The sequence below is a fragment of the Nomascus leucogenys genome, chromosome 15 (assembly GCF_006542625.1).
Source record: "Nomascus leucogenys isolate Asia chromosome 15, Asia_NLE_v1, whole genome shotgun sequence".
Taxonomy (NCBI): domain Eukaryota; kingdom Metazoa; phylum Chordata; class Mammalia; order Primates; family Hylobatidae; genus Nomascus; species Nomascus leucogenys.
The window spans coordinates 106,304,580-106,322,468 of record NC_044395.1 but is presented as its reverse complement, the minus strand read 5'-3'; the positions used below and the strand labels follow the sequence as shown (position 1 = coordinate 106,322,468).

General features: G+C 39.8%; 1 protein-coding gene across 7 annotated transcripts in view; it reads left to right on the top strand.

Annotated features, from left to right (window-relative positions):
• The window catches only part of AMBRA1 (autophagy and beclin 1 regulator 1), a 201,094-nt gene that overhangs the window by 143,566 nt on the left and 39,639 nt on the right, over positions 1 to 17,889 (top strand). For all 7 annotated transcript variants that reach the window (XM_030829132.1, XM_030829131.1, XM_030829130.1 and 4 more), the window contains one exon: positions 11,250 to 11,360. In XM_030829132.1, the coding sequence (XP_030684992.1) occupies positions 11,250 to 11,360 (111 nt within the window). The remainder of the gene's footprint in view (positions 1 to 11,249; positions 11,361 to 17,889) is intronic.

The following is a 17,889-nucleotide window of genomic DNA, read 5'->3' as shown; positions in this document are numbered from 1 at the left end:
CTTTAATATCAGGTTAATTTCTCTTTCTTTCTTTTTTTTTTTTTTTTGAAATGGAGTCTTGCTCTGTCGCCCAGGCTGGAGTGCAGTGGTGCGATCTCGGCTCGCTGCAAGCTCCGCCTCCCAGGCTCAGACCATTCTCCTGCCTCAGCCTCCTGAGTAGCTGGGACTGCAGGCACCCGCCACCACGCCGGGATAATTTTTTTTTTTTTTTTTTTTTTTTTGGTATTTTTAGTGGAGACGGGGTTTCACCGTGTTAGCCAGGATGGTCTCAATCTCCTGACCTCGTGATCCACCTGCCTCGGCCTCCCAAAGTGCTGGGATTACAGGCATGAGCCACCGCGCCCAGCCAATTTCTCTTTCTTTTTTGACCTGTTACTCTGCTGTGGCCATATAATCCTGGTTTGAATTGTTGTTTTGAGAAAATTTTTTATGAAGCTGTGATACATAGGAATATTTCACAGTTTGCCAGGCATGATGGCTCACGCCTGTAATCTCAGCACTTTGAGAGGCCAAGGTAGGAGGATCACTTGAGCCCAGGAGTTTGAGATCAACTAGGGCAACACAGCAAGACCCCGTCTCTAAAAATTAAAAATTAAAAAAAATTTTCGTAGCTATTTCTTTTCCTTTCCTCGTACACTGTATTCCAGGCCTTGCTGTTTTTCTTGTTGAATTCTCAGACTATCATTTGCTTTATTGGCCTGATCCAGTGCCTTTGGCCTCAATAGTATCTTTCTCAGGTCTGCCCCTAAAGCTCATGATTTGCATGTGGACTAATGTTATCCTTCTTCTTTGGAGCCTTTAGGAGTTTATTGGACAATAAAATTATGTTGATTTGGGGGCCTAATTCCTACAAATAAGACATGTAACCATTGAAGTCTGTATTTACAAAATATTTACCCTTTAATTCATGTTAAATATATTGCAAACTTGTTTAATGATTAATATCAGCATCAGATTAAACGACTGGTAGAGTAGTTATTAAACCGCCTAAATATGATAGACCAAATGCCTTACTCAGAACATTTCCTATGCCAGAATTATAGACAGCCACGTGGTGCTTTTTTGGGATTTTATTTTTGTGGTTTGCAGAAAATGATGTTCCCTAATACCCTTCATATCTTTTAGCCTCAGGAAAAAGTGAAGACTCTATTTCAGCTATAGATAATATACTCAGAATTAGTCTTTGAAGCCCTACTTTTTCTTTACAATGGAAATAATTCTATTTATCTCAAGTCCTTTTATGATTGCTGGTTTTCCACACAGTATATTTTCTATAAAATAAAAACTATTTAATTATCATATGAACCTGTGGTTCAGTTATAAACATATGATAGAATATTATTCAGTCATAAAAAGGAATGAAGCCAGGCAGAGTGGCTCGTGCCTGTAATCCCAGCTACTAGGGATGCTGAGGTGGGTGGATTGCTTGAGCCCAGGAGTTCAAGGCTGCAGTGAGCTGTGATTGCACCACTGCATTCCAGCCTGGGTGACAGAATGAGACCTTGTCTCTTTGGGGGGGAAAAAGAAAAGTGAAGTACTGAAACATGCAATAAGCGTGGATAAACTTTGAAAATGTTAATGCTGAGTGAAAGAAGCCAGACACAGAAGGCCACCTACCATATGATTTCATTATATGAAATGTCCAGGAGAAGCAATTAGTGATTGCCTAGGGCTAGGGCAGGAGTGGGACAGAGTAAAAGGGAGTGACTGTTAATGGGTACGGTATTTAGGGGAGATGAAAATGCCTGAAATTAGACAGTAATGATGGTTGTTGTAAAATTTATTTGGTGATGGTTACACAACTGTGTGGATATGCTAATAACCTTGAATTGTATACTTTAAAATAGGCGAATTGTAAGTTGTATCTCAGTAAATCTATAATTTTAAACAGACAGACACACATATACATTTGGGCATTTTTCTCAATGTCAGAATCATAAATGGGAACTCAGAGAAACTTGGGACACTTCTAAGCATGGAAGAAGTCTTCTTTGTCATCAGGGACTCTTTCCAGGTACCAGGCTATAGGATACATTGACTGTGATTTTAGGTGACAGTAAATGATGATTAGAGTGAGTGTGACCGAGAACTTAGTTATACTCCTTCTTAGGACAGATTTTAAGATTGCATTTGAATGAAGCTTTCTGGAAAGAAGATTAAGTGTTCTTCCTAGGATGCCATTCATATATACTTAGAAAGGGAAGATGGTTTCTATGTTTAAATAATTATTTAAACATAGACTTGCTCTGAGAATTATTTTTTATAAACAGAAGCCAGTGTATTTATTTACAGAGAGCTCAGATAATCCATAAGAGAAAAGTTAAAGTAACCAAAGCTAGGTAGGGTAGCATGTGCCTGTAGTCCTAGTTACTGGGAAGTCTGAGGCAGGAGAATCACCTAAGGGCCAGGAGTTCAAGGCAAGCCTGGGCAACATAGTGAGGCCCCATCTAAAAAACAAACAACAACAAAAAACCTTAAAATACCAAAGCTTTTAAAAATGTACATAAGACACTAGTAGGCCATCTAAAAGATACACAGTGAGCTGGTAAACAAATGGAAAGATGTTCACCAATACTCTTAATTATTAAGGAAATGAAATGGATCCAAAAAATAGGATTACCATTTTTCACTTCACAAATTGATAGACATTTATTTGAATAGTGTTTTCTTAATAACAGCATTATTGAGATACGATTCACCTACCATACAGGCCACCTATTTAAAGTATACATTTCAATGGCTTTTAGTATATAGAGTTGTGCAGTCATCACCTCTATCTAGATATTTCATATCATTTTTATCACCTCCTAAAAAACCCCGTACCCATCAGCAGTCACTTCCCCTTTCCCTCTTTCACATCCCTCCAGCCCAAAGCAACTGTCAGTCTGTTTGAAAAGTTGGTAAGTTGTTCAGTTGAACCTACCCTGGGCTTTCTAGTCTCAGCTCTCCTCCGGCTCAGCTGGTCAGGACTAGAAAGCCCAGGGCAGGTTCATATAACAACCAGGCAGAAAGATAGTAATTGTGTCTCCAGGACGATGAATGTTTACATCCCCAACCCCATTCGTCTGTCATCTTCCCAGCAGCAACACAGTCAGAGATGGCCATGCTGAATTACAAAGTCTCAAGTTAAACAGATTTTTCAGGACTGAAATGTAATTTAATCATTTCCTTCTTTGCAACTTGCCCTTTTTTACCCTCCCTGAATTAGCTTTTCTGATAGATTTGCTAATGATTCCCATTGTTCAGTATCTTCACTGAACTGTTGAATCATACTTTTCATTTCCCTGCTCCTAGAACAAATCTTAGAGAGAAGCTGTGAAGCTGTTTTGAAAAAAGATTCCTAATTCTTTCCAAGCAACAGAAGAGAAGAGTTTCTGAGAGAAGCAAAGGTAGAGAGATGCACAGAGGCTATTAGGCTTGGCAGAGCTCACGTCATGTGACTGTGATGATTATTATGATTTTATCCCTGGACACATTCCGGGAGCTCTGGCCTACAAGTTGAAGACCTGACTCTGGAATGAGACTTGGCAGCTTAGTTTTTGCCATTGTTGTTGGCTGGTAGTTAGCCAGGATCACTGGATTTAAGCTTCTTTTCCTCCTTATTTTGTCTGTCATCAGAATAATCTTTATTTCTTCTTTTGCTCTAAGCCTCAATGAAAGGAATTTTTGCGGTTATATGATAGATATGAACTACCATGACTAGTATTGTCCTTATGAACAGCTGCTGTTCCCACTGTCTCCTAGAATGTGAATGAAAGTCGTGGCCCCTCTCTCTTTTTTAGGTTTATTAAAAGTTGAGTGGAAAGTACAGACAGTTCCCATATACTCCCTCCCCTCACACCCACAGGCTTCCCCACTGTCCACACCAGTGTGGTACATTTGCTGCAGTTGATGAACCAACGTAGACACATCATTATCACCCAAAGTACGTGTTTACATTAGGGTTCACGCTTGGTGTTGTAAATTTCACTGGTTTTGGCAAATGTATGTGCCATGTATCCAACATTGTAGTAACATACAAAATAACTTTACTGCTTAAAAAATCTCCTTGTGGCTGTACATGGTGGCTCATGCCTATAATCCCAACACTTTGGGAGGCCAAGGCAGGTGGATCTCTTGAGTTCAGGAGTTGGAGACAAGCCTGGGCAACATGGTGAAACCCCATCTCTACAAAAAATACAAAAAAAATTAGCTGTTCATGGTGGCACACACCCGTAGCCCCAGCTACTCGGGAGGCTGAGGTGGGAGGATCATCTGAGCCCGGAAAATTGAGGCTTCCGTGAGCCGTGATTGCACCACTGCACTCCAGCCTGGGCAATAGAGTGAGACCCTCTCTCAAGAAAAGAAAAAAAAAAAAATCTTGTGCTCACCTGTTCATCTCTTCCTCCCTGCAAACCAACCCCTACCAACTACCCATCTTTTTTCTGTCTCTATAACTTTTCCTATTCCAGAATCTCATACAGTTGGAATCCTGTAGCATGTAGCCTTTGACTTCTTTCATTTAGTAACATGCACTTAAGGTTCCTCCATGTCTTTTTGTGGCTTGATAGCTCATTTCTTTTAGCACGAATAATATTCCATTGTATGGATGTGCCACAGTTTATCCATTCATCTCTTGAATGAAGAACATCTTGGTTGCTTCCAAGTTTTGGCAATTATGAATAAATAAATAAAGCTGCTATAAATATTCATGTGTAGGTGTTTGTGTGGACATTCTTTTTTTTTTTTTTTGAGACAGAGTCTCGCTCTGTTGCCCAGGCTGGAGTGCAGTGGCGTGATCTCAGCTCACTGCAAGCTCCACCTACCGTGTTCAAGCGATTCTCCTGCTTCAGCCTCCTGAATAGCTGGGATTACAGATGTGCGCCACCATGCCCCGCTAATTTTTGTATTTTTAGTAGAGATGGGCTTTCACTATGTTGGTCAGGCTGGTCTTAAACTCCTGACCTTGTGATCTGCCTGCCTTGGCCTCCCAAAGTGCTGGGATTACAGGCGTGAGCCACCGTGCCCGGCCTATATTAAGTCTTGAAGTTGGGTTGTGTCAATCCTCCAATTTTGTGTTTTCCTTCCATATTGTGTTGGCTATTCTGGGTCTTTTGCCTTTTCATATAAAGTTTAGAATCAGATTGTTAATATTCACAAAATAATTCAGGATTTTGATTGGGATTGTGTTGAATCTGTAGATCCAGCTGAGAAGAACTGACATTGTAACAGTATGGAGCCTTCCTATTCATGAACATGGAATATCTTGCTAATTTAGTTTTATCCTTTGTGATGTCTTTCATCAGTTTTGTAGCTTTCCTCCTATAGACCTTGTACATACTTTGTTAGATTTATACCTAAGTTTTTTATTTTTTTGATGCTAATGTAAGTGGCGGTGTATTTTTAATTTCAAGTTCCAGTCATTCATTTGTTCATTGCTGCAATATAGGAAAGCAGTTGACCTTGTATCTTGAAACCTTGCTATAATTATTTAATAGTTACTGGAGTTTTTTTTGTTGATTCTTTGGGATTAGACAATGATGTCTAATCTGGCAACAAACAGATTTCTTCCAATCTGTATACCTTTTATTTACTTTGTTTTGCGGTGGTGGGGGGGTCTGATTGCATTAGCTAGGACTTCCAATATGATGTTGAAAAGTATTGGTAAGAGGGGGCTTCCTTGCCTTGTTCCTGATCTTAGGGAGAAAGTATCTAGTTTCTCACCATTGAGTATGTTAGTTGCAGGTATTTCATATTTCTATTTTCTGGAAGAGACATTAGAGAACTGGTACAATTTCTTCCTTAAATGTTTGGTAGAATTTAGTGAAACCATCTGGGCCCAGTTCTTTCTGTTTTAGGAGATTATTAATGATTGCTTCAATTTAATAGACATAGGCCTATTTAGATTATTTGTCTCTTGTGTAAATTGTAATATACTGTGTCTTTCAAGGAGAGCTAGTCCATTGCATGTAGGTTTTCAAATTTGTAGGCATACGGTTGTTCCTAGTATTCCCTTATTATCCTTTTGGTGTCCATGGGATCAGTAGTGATGGCCCCCCTTTCTTCTCTGGTATTAGTAATTTGTATCCTCTCTCTTTTTTCTTAGTTGGCCTACCTAGGTGTTTATTGATCTTTCACAGTTTTTGGTTTTATTGATTTTTCTCTATAGGTGATATCCTGTTTTCAATTTCATTGGTTTCTGCTCATTTTTTTCTTTCTTCTGCTTACTTTGGGTTTAATTTGCTCTTTTTCTTCTTTCTTATGGTAGGGGCTTAAATTACAGATTTTAGATCTTTTGTCTTTTCTTATACATGCGTTCAATGCTATAAATTTCCCTCTAAGCACTGCTTTCACTACATTTCACGAATTTTGAGAAGTCATGTTTTCATTTTCACTTAATCCAAAATATTTTTAAATCTCTCTTGAGACATGTTCTTTGAGCCATGTGTTGTTTAGAAATGTATTGTTTAATCTGTCAGTTTTATAGGATTTTCCAGTTATCTTTTTATTACGGATTTCTAGTTTAGTTCTCTTGTAGTCTGCAAGCATAATATGTATTATTCCTTTTCTTTTGTATTTGTTACATTGTGTTTTGTGGCCCAGAAGGTGGCCTATCTTCACCTGGGCTGTTTTCAAGGAGAAAGTTGCCAAATAGTATAGGGCCTAGACAGTTTATTTTAATCTTCAGATTAAACACTTCTCTCTCTTGGCCCTGGCACACTGTTTGGGCCAGTCTCTTACACAAGGACATCTCTCTATAAGCTGTCTGTTGATGCTGATGTAAGTAGTAGTGTAACTGTAGATGAAATACACACAGAGATTGGAGTAGATGACAGATATAACTTTAAAGGCCATTTATTAGACACTTAGTATTTGCCATCACTATTTATTTATGTATTTATTTACGAGATGGTCTGGCTGTGTCACCCAGGCTGTAACTGTAGATGAAATACACACAGAGATTGGAGTAGATGACAGACATAATTTTAAAGGACATTTATTATGCACTTAGTATTTGCCATCACTAACTATCTATCTATCTATCTATCTATCTATCTATCTATCTATCTAATCTATCTGTCTGTCTGTCTATCTATCTGTCTGTCTGTCTATCTATCTATCTATCTATCTATCTATCTATCTATCTATCTATCTAATCTATCTACAAGATGGTCTGGCTCTGTAACCCAGGCTGTAGTGCAGTGGTGCAATCTCAGCTCACCGCAACCTCCACCTTCCAGACTCAAGCTATCCCACTTCAGTCTCCTGGGTAGCTGGGACTACAGGTACACGCCACCACACCTGGCTAATTTTTGTGTTTTGTGTTTTTGGGTTTTTTAAGACAGAATCTTGCTCTGTTGCCCAGGCTGTAGTGTGGTGGTGCGATCTCGTCTCATTGCAACCTCCTCCTCCTGGGTTCAAGCAATTCTCATGCCTCAGCATCCCAAGTAACTGGGACTACAGGCACACACCACTATGCCTGGCTAATTTTTGTATTTTTAGTAGAGGTAGGGTTTCACCATGTTGGTCAGGCTGGTCTCAAACTCCTGACCTCAAGTAATCCGCCTGCCTTGGCCTCACAAAGTGCTGGGATTACAGGTGTGAGCCACTGCGCCCGGCCTTTTTTTTTTTTTTTTTTTTTTGCGATAGAGTCTCACTCTGTCCAGGCTGGTCACAAATTTCTGGGCTCAAGTGATCTGCCCGCCTTGGCCTCCCAAAGTGCTGGGATTATGGGCGTGAGCCACCTTGCCTGACCACTTTTTATTTATTGTCTCAGTAAGTTCTTCCAACAATCCTGTAAGTTGTAGGTACTATTATACCCTTTTCTACAGATAAGGAAACTGAGGTTCAGAGAGATTAATTTATACAAAGTCACACTATAGTAGATAATGACAGGAAGTGTCAAAATCTGGTCCAATTGATTCTGAAACCTGTATTCCCAAAACAAACAAAAAACAAGCTGTAAGATCCCATGGGCAGATATGGAAAATTGAAGTTGTAATGCTGTGCCTTAGATTAGTTTCTTTCCATGACTGTAACAGCATCACTTGTTAGCAGCAGACATTCTAGTAGTGGTGCTAAGAGCACCTACCCTGGAGTTAAAATGTAGGATATGTTTATCTAGCTTAGGGTTTCTCAACTAGGGATGATTTTTATCCCCAGGGGACATTTGGCAATGTCTGGAGACATTTTTGGTTGTCTCAACTAGGTGGAGCGGGGTGCTACTGGCATCTAGTGGGTAGAGGCCAGGGATGCTAAATGTTCTGCGATGCACAAGACTCTTCACACAAAGAATTATCTGTCCTAAAATTTCAATAGTGCAGAGATTGAGAAACTCTGAGTCTAGCTTGTTCCATTCTGTCATTACTACATGGGAGAACCTTGAAACCTTAGAAATCCCTCAGCAGTCTCAGGATTTGGTTTCTCAGGCTAAGTGCCTCGTATGTAAATACTTTCTAGCTCAGTCCATTAACCCCCTCTGGCACATTTCCTGCCTTCATCTTAGTGGCCAGAGGCCTTCTAAATGGTTGGGGTTGTTTTAATAACATCAGGCTTTTTCTTCCTGTTGTTTCCAAGAGACAGGCTCAGTTGGCCTACAGTTCTTGCAGAAAAGAACCTCGTAACAGTACTCTAATCTGTTGCTGGCATCTTTAGCTCCCTAATCTGTGTTTATATGACACGAAAAAGAGACTCTTCTTGGTGCCAGGCTTCATTCCTCCTCAGCACCCTGGCACCATTGGCAGAGAGCACCTCCCCAGTCTCTTCCACATAGTGGCAACCCTACATGTTGATTTTATGGCACAGTTGTTCTCCAGAAGATGTTTCTTGAGACATGGACAGTACAGGATGCCTCTGGAGCCGGGATTTGGGAGTCTTAATCATTTGTGTTCCCATTTGCAGATCCACAGTACTCAACAAGCATCTGGTATTATTCGTTAACTGTTTTCCTGTTTGTAGTTCTTATCCCTTCCCCCAGAATAAGCTCTTAAAATATGAAGTTTGTTTTTTCAATTTATTTTCTACCCTCTCTTAGCAACTAGCATTTTGTTCATCATGTACTGAGAAAATCAACTTACCTTCTACCATTTGGGTTGTTAAAAGCTGGAGAAAATGATAAGGAACTAAAGTAATTTGAGAGAGACTAGTGGTCAAAGGGGGATGTCAACCATCTTGATAAGCAAGCCCAGGAAACAATTTGGAAACTCAGTGGAATTGAGCCTGGATCAGAATGAAATGGAATAATTCCTTCCAGGGAAGTGGTAGACTTTGTAACTAAAGGATGATTTTCACTATCAAAGAGGCATAGAAAAATCAAGAAAGTTCCTTTTAATAAAGTCCTTCAGGTATCTTACCCTCCTCATGACCCAGAGGTTCAGCAAAAGTCGGATATAATTATTAAAGGGGAATTTTCTGTGAAGGTTAAAGCAAGGGTATGTATTTACCTCATCTGAATGATACGCCACAGGGACCTCAAATAGAGATTTGAGGTCAGTGGACTCACTGACAGCACACCCCAAAAGCTGTGTTCTCAGGTCTCAGGGAGAGCATGACTGGGCCTATGTCTTTGAATTTGCAAGATTTTGAAGGATGTCTTGTTTTGGGCGTATTCATTTATCTAGAACGGTTTGTTTTAGCCATTATTCCATTGTTGTCCTCTTGAGGAACCTATTTAGACATTTTTTCCCTACTTGTCTCTCCTCCCATGAAATTTTAATATCACAGATACAATGTGTATCTGTTTATATACTCTGATGCTTTGGAGGGGAACAAATGATTACACTAAGTTGTTTTTTTTTTTTCTTTTTTTTGCCCCTTTGAACCAATTTTTACCCCCATGGGGATGATATTTCCCATGTTGAGAATGCATGATCTAGAAGTATCATCGTTTTGGAAATGAACTGTTATTTGTACTTTTCCTTACAAATTGAAAATGGGACAAAGACAAGACTATCAATAAATTAATGCTGAAAAATAGTCTTCTGACACAGTGGCCAGCAGCAACTGGAAGAGTGCAGGGAGTACTTTTCTCATATTTCTTGGCTTGTACGAAGGTTTTCTCTTTGAACCATCTCTTGATCATTTGGGGAAAGAAAGGGAAACACCAGGAGTAGCAGTGCAATAAATGCCACTCTCTAAAAGAAAAAAACTACAGTTCACAAGATGCTTTTGCAGTGATGTGCAGAGGAGGAAGACTAGGTGATACTGAAGAATCTGGGTATGAAATTGTCCACTTTTCTAAGGCTGGTAAACTCTAACAAGTTCAGTTTTTCAAAGTAGCCTTTGATTTATAGCTGAGAATACCATTTAGGTTATCTAGCATACAAGAATGTTCTATTCTCCCAACAGGGTTTGACTCTGTCTGATCAGAAGGAGGGTGGTTGTGTATGAAATGCACCTCAGAAGGAGGAGGAGGAAATGACATGTTCATATAAATGAAATACAACTGCAAATTAAAGTGTCACCCTGTTAAAAAAATCCATTTTTTATTTAATTGGTTACCAAGGAAAAAAATGTCATACAGAAGAATATATCTCAGAGAAAGTTAAACCCTGAGATGTTACAAGTAAATGTGGATTCAAGGAGGTTCTTAGTGGGTAGGTATTATAAAAAGATGGCCTTAATAAAAATATTCTGATGCTACAAAGCGAGGCTCATAAGTTTTTATTGTGTTACGTGCCAGGGGTCCAGAAGAGATGAATGAATATTACCTTATTTGTTTTTTACCGTCTGTTTCTATCCAATCAGCTGTATAGTAGCTGCCTCTTCCCTGGAGGAAGCCTGTTTTTGAGATGTCCTGTTAGGAAGAAAGTGATAAAGGAGGAGACACTTTGTCTGAAAGAGTGCTGCTTACTATCAGGATGTCCAGGGACTGAAATGCTACTGGCTTTTCTGTGTTAATGGTGTCTTCCCATTTTTCATTTTTCTTTTCTCACATTTTTGTGAAAACTCACCTGTCTCTCTTAGATGTTGAGCCTACCAGACCATGTATGTACAGTACCTGCCACGTTGTTGGCACTAAGTAAATGTTAAGTAACAATGGGAAGGACTGATGAATGGGATTATATTTCCACATTGAATAGTTCCCTGACAAACAGGCCTGGTTTTTCTTTGAGACAAAGACTTGCCAGGTGGGACTCATTAGCTTTCTTCAGCCACAGTCTAGTTTTTCCTCTTCTCTCCCCACTACTAATCCCAGTATTGTTTTATGTTTTGCAGTGGAAACGTGGATAAATAATATAATGTGTTGTCTTTGACTTCTTCCTCATCAGGGGCAGTGATCGGTGATGGACAGTCTGCTGTGGCCAGTAACATTGCCAATACTACCTACCGGCTCCAGTGGTGGGACTTCACTAAGTTTGACCTCCCTGAAATCAGTAATGGTAAGTCAATGTCAAATGGGGCTATCAGTGGAAGGGTTATATTTGCTGGTGAGCCAGAACTCAAAAATTCATGGAGCACTGGGTTTTTCGTCATCCTATTGAGCAGTTGTTGTCTACATGCCATTTCTGCACCTCTTCTGTAACTTTCTTTTCAGGTCCATTAACCAGATATCAACCATACCATACACTTAAGTCTATTAAGATCTGGATTAATCGAGTTTAATTAACATCACTGTAGTCTTTCCTAAAGGGTCACAAGGTTTAGCTCTCGGATCCTACACTCCCTTCTCTTTCCCTTCTTTTCAGTTCCACCTAAACTTTAGGTTTTGGCCAGTGAACTACTAGTCCACAAACTCTTCAGAGCAGAGAAATCTTTGTTTTTGTGTCTACTTCAGTACCTTACATTGTTTGTTGCTGAGGGTGGGTGCAAGACATGTTTGCTGAATTGCTTAATTGAGAGTTACAGGCTGGGCGTGGTGGCTCACGCCTGTAATCCCAGCACTTTGGGAGGCTGAGGCAGGCGGATCACTTGAGGTCAGGAGTTCAAGACCAGCCTGGCCAACATGGTAAAACCCTGTCTCTACTAAAAATAGAAAAATTAGCTAGGCATGGTAGCATGCACCTATAATCCCATAGGGCTTAGTTGTTCATATCTGAAGCTGACATTTTTCTATCTTGTCTGTGTGATATTATAAGACTTTGCCAGTTGCCTTAAAATGATGAAGATATTCTATGTCTGTGGCATTTCCTGATATGCCAGTCTTCGTATCTTTATTCATCTCGATGGTATGGTTGATATCTGATTTACAAACATGACTGTTTCAGTTTCCTTGTTTCTAGTGAAGTCTGCAGTCCACATCCCAGTTGTTCGATTGGAATCACAGCATTTTAAACCTCTCATTTCACTTTCTACCTCGTGAGGGGCTCTCTCTCGCACATTTCTGAGAGTGATGGTCCAGCGTCTGCTTGACTGCTTCTGATGATAGACCACACTGATGAGGTGGCCTGACCATCACTGCTAGATTTGTGTTAAAATATTCTTTCGGCCAGGTGTAGCAGCTCACACCTGTAATCTCAGCACTTTAGGAGGCTGAGTTGGGAGGATCGCGTGATCCCAAGAGTTCAAGACCAGCCTGGCCAACATGATAAAACCTCGTCTCTACTAAAAATACAAAAATTAGCTGAGTGTGGTGGCGCATGCCTGTTTTCCCAGCTACTTGGGTGGCTGAGGCACAAGAATTGCTCGAACCTGTGTGGCAGAGGTTGCAGTGAGCCAAAATCATATCCCTACACTCCAGTCTGAGTGACAGGGTGACACCCTATCTCCAAAAAAAACAAAAACAAAAAAAAACCCACACAATTAATTGAGCATGGTGGCATACGCCTGTAGTCCCAGCTGCTTGGGAGGCTGAGGTGGGAGGATCACCTGAGCCCAGGAGGTTGAGGCTGCTGTGAGCCAAGATCACACCACTGCACTCCAGCCTTGGCAACAAAGCAAGACACTGTCTCAAATAAAAATAAAAATAAAAATAAAAAATTTTTTTTTGCACTGAGCCACCATTTCCCTTGTCACTTTCTCCCATTGGTCCTAGTTCTGTCTCTGAACCTCCATAGTATAAATCTCATAATGCTTCTTTAAAGTGACAGTCCTCTGACTATTTAAACTAAGCTGCCATTTTCCATTAAATCTTTGTTGAAAGGTCAAACCTCCTTAGATTCCTTTCACTGATTTCCAAATCCTTGACAGTTCTGCTCCTCTTTCCTTTTAACTTTCAGTGGAGGAGGGCAGAAAAGAATAGAAAACTCTAGATGTGAGCTGTCAAATACATAGTACAGTGGTGCTTCAGACACTATTAGCTTACCCTGTGGTTTCAGCAGTTTTTTTCAGAAGCCACTCTTGAATTTTTAGTCACTTAAAATTTCTTGATAATTGTTAATAAACCAAGACTCAACCTTCCTGTACTTGTACAGCTTGATCTTTTTTTTTTCTGAAACAGAGTCTTGCTCTGTCACCAGGCTGGAGTGCAGTCGTGTGATCTCGGCTCACTGCAACCTCCGCGCCCCCAGGTTCAAGCGATTCTCCCGCCTCAGCCTCCCAAGTAGCTGGGACTACAGGCACCTTCCACCACGCCCAGCTAATTTTTGTATTTTTAGTAGAGACGGGGTTTTGCCATATTGGCCAGGGTGGTCTCGAACTCCTGACCTCAGGTGATCCACCCACCTCGGCCTCCCAAAGTGCTGGGATTACAGGCGTGAGACACCGTGCCCAGCCCAGCTTATCTTTTAATAACAACAGATTTGTATTTGTTTCTATTCAATTTTTTCTGTCAACTGTAGTTTCTTTTTCCTGCCTCTCATCATCTATTTGAACTTTGTTTTAGTCCTTCTTTCTCAACATTCCATTGTCTACTAATTCAATAAACATGCTTTTCTGTCTTCTTTCAGATTGTTAGCAAAAAGTAGTGAATCAGGCAGGGCATTGCACCAAGCCTTGTAGTACGTTACTGTGGACTTCCTCTGTGTTGATTTTGGTTTATGAATTAGCACTCTGGGCTTGGTTGTTCATATCTGAGGCTGACATTTTTCTGTCTTGTCTGTATGATATTGTAAGACTTTGCCAGTTGCCTTAAAATAATTAAGATATTCTCTGTCTGTGGCATTTCCTGATATGCCAGTCTTGGTATCTTTATTGGACAAGGAAAATCAGTTTAATTTTTCAGGTCCTGTCTCACTGAAACTTCAGCAGCAACCATCCATTTCTAAGTGCTTATAGGCCACATGCCCAGTAATTCATTCTTTAACTCTGCTGGAAATTAACCACAATCCACCTTTTCCCTTATTGAAAATGAAGTTTGCTTCTTCATTTCTAGCTTTCTGTTCCATAATTTATTTAAAGTTGGCCATAATTTGTTTAAAATTATTTTTTGTTATTTTGTCACTTTGTTTAATTGTCATCTGAAATTGATACTACTGTTCAAAAATTTTAAAAATATAAAAGATTAATACAGAAAGAAGCCCCCCAATCCTACCACTCCTCCTCACATGTAACCACTGTTAGCAGTTCCTTATATATCTTTTCAGAAATATTATATGTATATACAAGCAAATGCAAATTTATGTTTTTCTGCCTTTTATTTAACCCAAATGGTAGCATGCTGTATGTACTCATCTGTACTTTCTGCACTTTTTCTTTACAGTATAGCTCAGTGTTCTTTTCATGTCAGTATATAAAGACCTTATTTGTTCTTTTTTATGACTGCCTAGTATTCCATTGTATGAATGTACCATAATTTTCTAACTAGTCTACTATTAAAGGACCTTTAGGTCATTTTCAATCTTTTACTCTACCAACTGTGCTGCAGTTTATCATTTTGCACATGTGCGGGTATATCTCTAGGATACATTTCTAGAAATGGAATTGCAGGGGGGAAGTGTGTGTAGTTATTGCCATACCACACTCTATACAGCTCATGCCAAATTATTATTCCACTTGGAGTTTATGAGAGTGCCTGATTTCATAAACTCTTGCTGATAGAATGTACTATCAAATTTTTGGATATTTGCAAATCTGATATGTAAAAAAAAAAAAAAAGTAGTATGTGGGCATTTTAAATTTGTATTTTTTTATGTTACAAACAAGATTACATGCCTCTTCATATACACAGCCATTTGTGTTCCCTTCTCTTGACCTGTCCATGTGCTTTACCAATTTTTCTGTTGTGTTACTGGTCTTTTCCTTAGCAATTTTACAGGAATTCTTTATAAATCAGAAAATTAACTTATAATAGGAGTTTCCTACTTGTCATTCGAGTTTTGACTTTGCTGAAGGTTATTTTTGTCATAGAACTTATTTTAAGAAGTCAAAATTATACAACTTTTCCTTTTATGGTTCCTTGGTTTTGTGTCATCATTAGGGAGATCATTTAGAACTTTTATATTTTAGTTTTTTAATAGTTAAGTCTTTGATTCACTAGGAAATTTAGTCCCAAATAATCAAAGTATGATCCAATTTCCCCCCCATATGGCTACTCACTTGTCCCAACTAATTAATAATCCATTTGTCTCCATTTATTTGAGATGTCGTCTTCATCATACAATTAATTTCTTTTCTGTATTTAGATATATTTCTGGACTCTCTGTTCCGTTCTAGTGATGTGTCTGATTATTCATTTGAAAGTTCCACGTGAGTTTAATTTTTGAGGTTTCATATTTTATTTTACTTATTATTATTTTTAGACACAGGGTCTCGCTCTGTTGCCCAGGCTGGAGTACAGTGGCCAGTCACATCTCACTATAACCTCAAACTCCTGAGCTCAAATGATCCTCCTGTGCTCAGCCTTCCAAGTAACTCGGCCTACAGGCACATGCCACCGTATCTGGCTGATTTTTAAATTTTTTTTTATAGAGATGAGGTCTTGCTGTGTTGCCCAGGCTGGTCTCGAGCTCCTGACCTCAAGTAATTATCCTGCCTTGGCCTCCTGTAGTACTGGGATTACAGGTGTGAGCCCAGCCTGATTCTGTGTTTTACCGATGAGTTCAGCAACCACCAAGTTGATTTATGTGAATTGCATTTAACCTTTTCCTGGAGTTAGGCTAAAGATCTTGCCACCTGCTTCTCTCACTTGAGATTTGAGATTAGTGTTTAGAAGTTTATGAATAAGGCCTCATGCATAAATAATTCTGAAATTGCTTTCCTGAAAAAAGTGGCACATTAGATTCACTATGATTTTTAAGAGTGAACTCTTACTGGGTGAATGGAATTAGTCACTAGGCTGTCCTGTCAGAATAGGCCTTAAGAAACCTGGAGGATGAGTGGTGTGGGGCAGGCGATACCACAGGGGATATAGTGCCTTCAGGGAGTGTTTATGGGTCATCTGGAGCTCTGTGCAGGCCTTATTCTGAAATCCAAGGGGCTCAGAGATAGCCAAGAGGAAATTTTTCTGCTGATTTAACCCCCCTTGGGTTTTCCAAATCGGTATCTAATGCATTTGCAAAAGCACTGCAGCTGCTAATCGCTCCCATGGCCTCATCTGGCCAGCCAGCAACAGGCTACAAATCGATCTTTGTACAAGGTGTTTGTTTATAATTTATGGAGCTGATAGGAAGGCAGAGCCATCTGCTCCTCCAGGCATCAGTATTTCTAACCCCTCCCATTCCCTGCTAGGGCATTTTCACTTGGAAATCATTTCTAATTGGGAGGAGATTACATTGCAGAGTCTGGAACATGGCTTCCTGCTGTCTCCTGCGTTGTTTTTTCTCCCTCTGGAGCTGCCCCCTGAAGTTCTTGAGCAGTTTTGATTTGAAAATCCTTTCTTTCCTAATCTTTATTTCCATTCTTCACTGCCCAGCTAAATATCCCATCATTTTTTCCAATATGTGTTTTGCCTTTAAGTGAAAGCCAGTTGTTGGAGATACAGCTCCAAGACTAAGGATTATTTGACGAGGTAGCACTTCTCAGGTGTAGTCCCAGTCCGGCAACATCAGAGACACCTGGGAATTTGTTAGAAATGTAAATTCTCAGGCCCCGTCCCAGCAGTCTGTGTTTTAATACGCCCTCCTGGTGATTTTGATACGTGTTAAAGTTTGTGTACTGCTGGGGTCACACAAGGTATGGAGCACCACAAAGACTTCTAATGGTGTGTAAGCTATAGCCGGTGTCTTCGGCTATATTTCACATCTCCCTTTTCTCTCTACCTTATATTATTGTTGAATCCAAAAAGGATGAGTTAGTTGTTCTTTGTCATTAGTACATTACTTTCCTGTGGCCTAAATAAACAAGTAATTGAGATCCAAGAAATCTCTTCCTGTATGAATTAACTCATCAAAATTTCAGCCTTACAAGAGGAAGCTGCACAAGTGAATGGAAGCAGTGACACTTATTGTAACTGAACATTTCCTTTTCCACATGTGAAATTAATAGACAACAAACAGCAAATGTGAGAATGAAATTGTAAACAGAACCCAGTGCAGTGGAGCTACCAAATCACTCTATGCCTACCACATCCCATTAGGGTAGAAGTGAAACCCCAGATCATGAGCTGCAAAATTTCTGAAACTGAATATGCTACCGGAGAAGCTATTACAATTTTCAGCATTCTCTTTTCATTTGTCCTTTGCATATCTCTGTGAGCTCATTGCAGTAGCCAGGAAGAGTTACGAAGTTGGGTGGAGTCAGGGGAGAGGGCAGAATTTGGGAGATAGCTATTGACTTGGAATCATCATCATATAATACAAACGCAAGCACAGTGGCCTGGATTTGAGGCTGACGAAATGCTTTTTGTCTATATGCCCAGTTTTTAAGGGATTTTAGAGCCAAGCTTTCCAGAAGAAGGAAAACCTTACTTGTACTCTCGTCTGCACCCCTTGTCTCCGTAAGCAGTTAAATGCTTTTTTGTGTGTTGGTGATGAGTTTTGAGGGTTACTATAGCCTTCTAGATGTTTGACCAAAATAAACGTTAACACACATGAGCCGGATCTATGTAATAGCAAGATAGGAAAGTCTGTTTTGATAACATAACCCAACAGACAT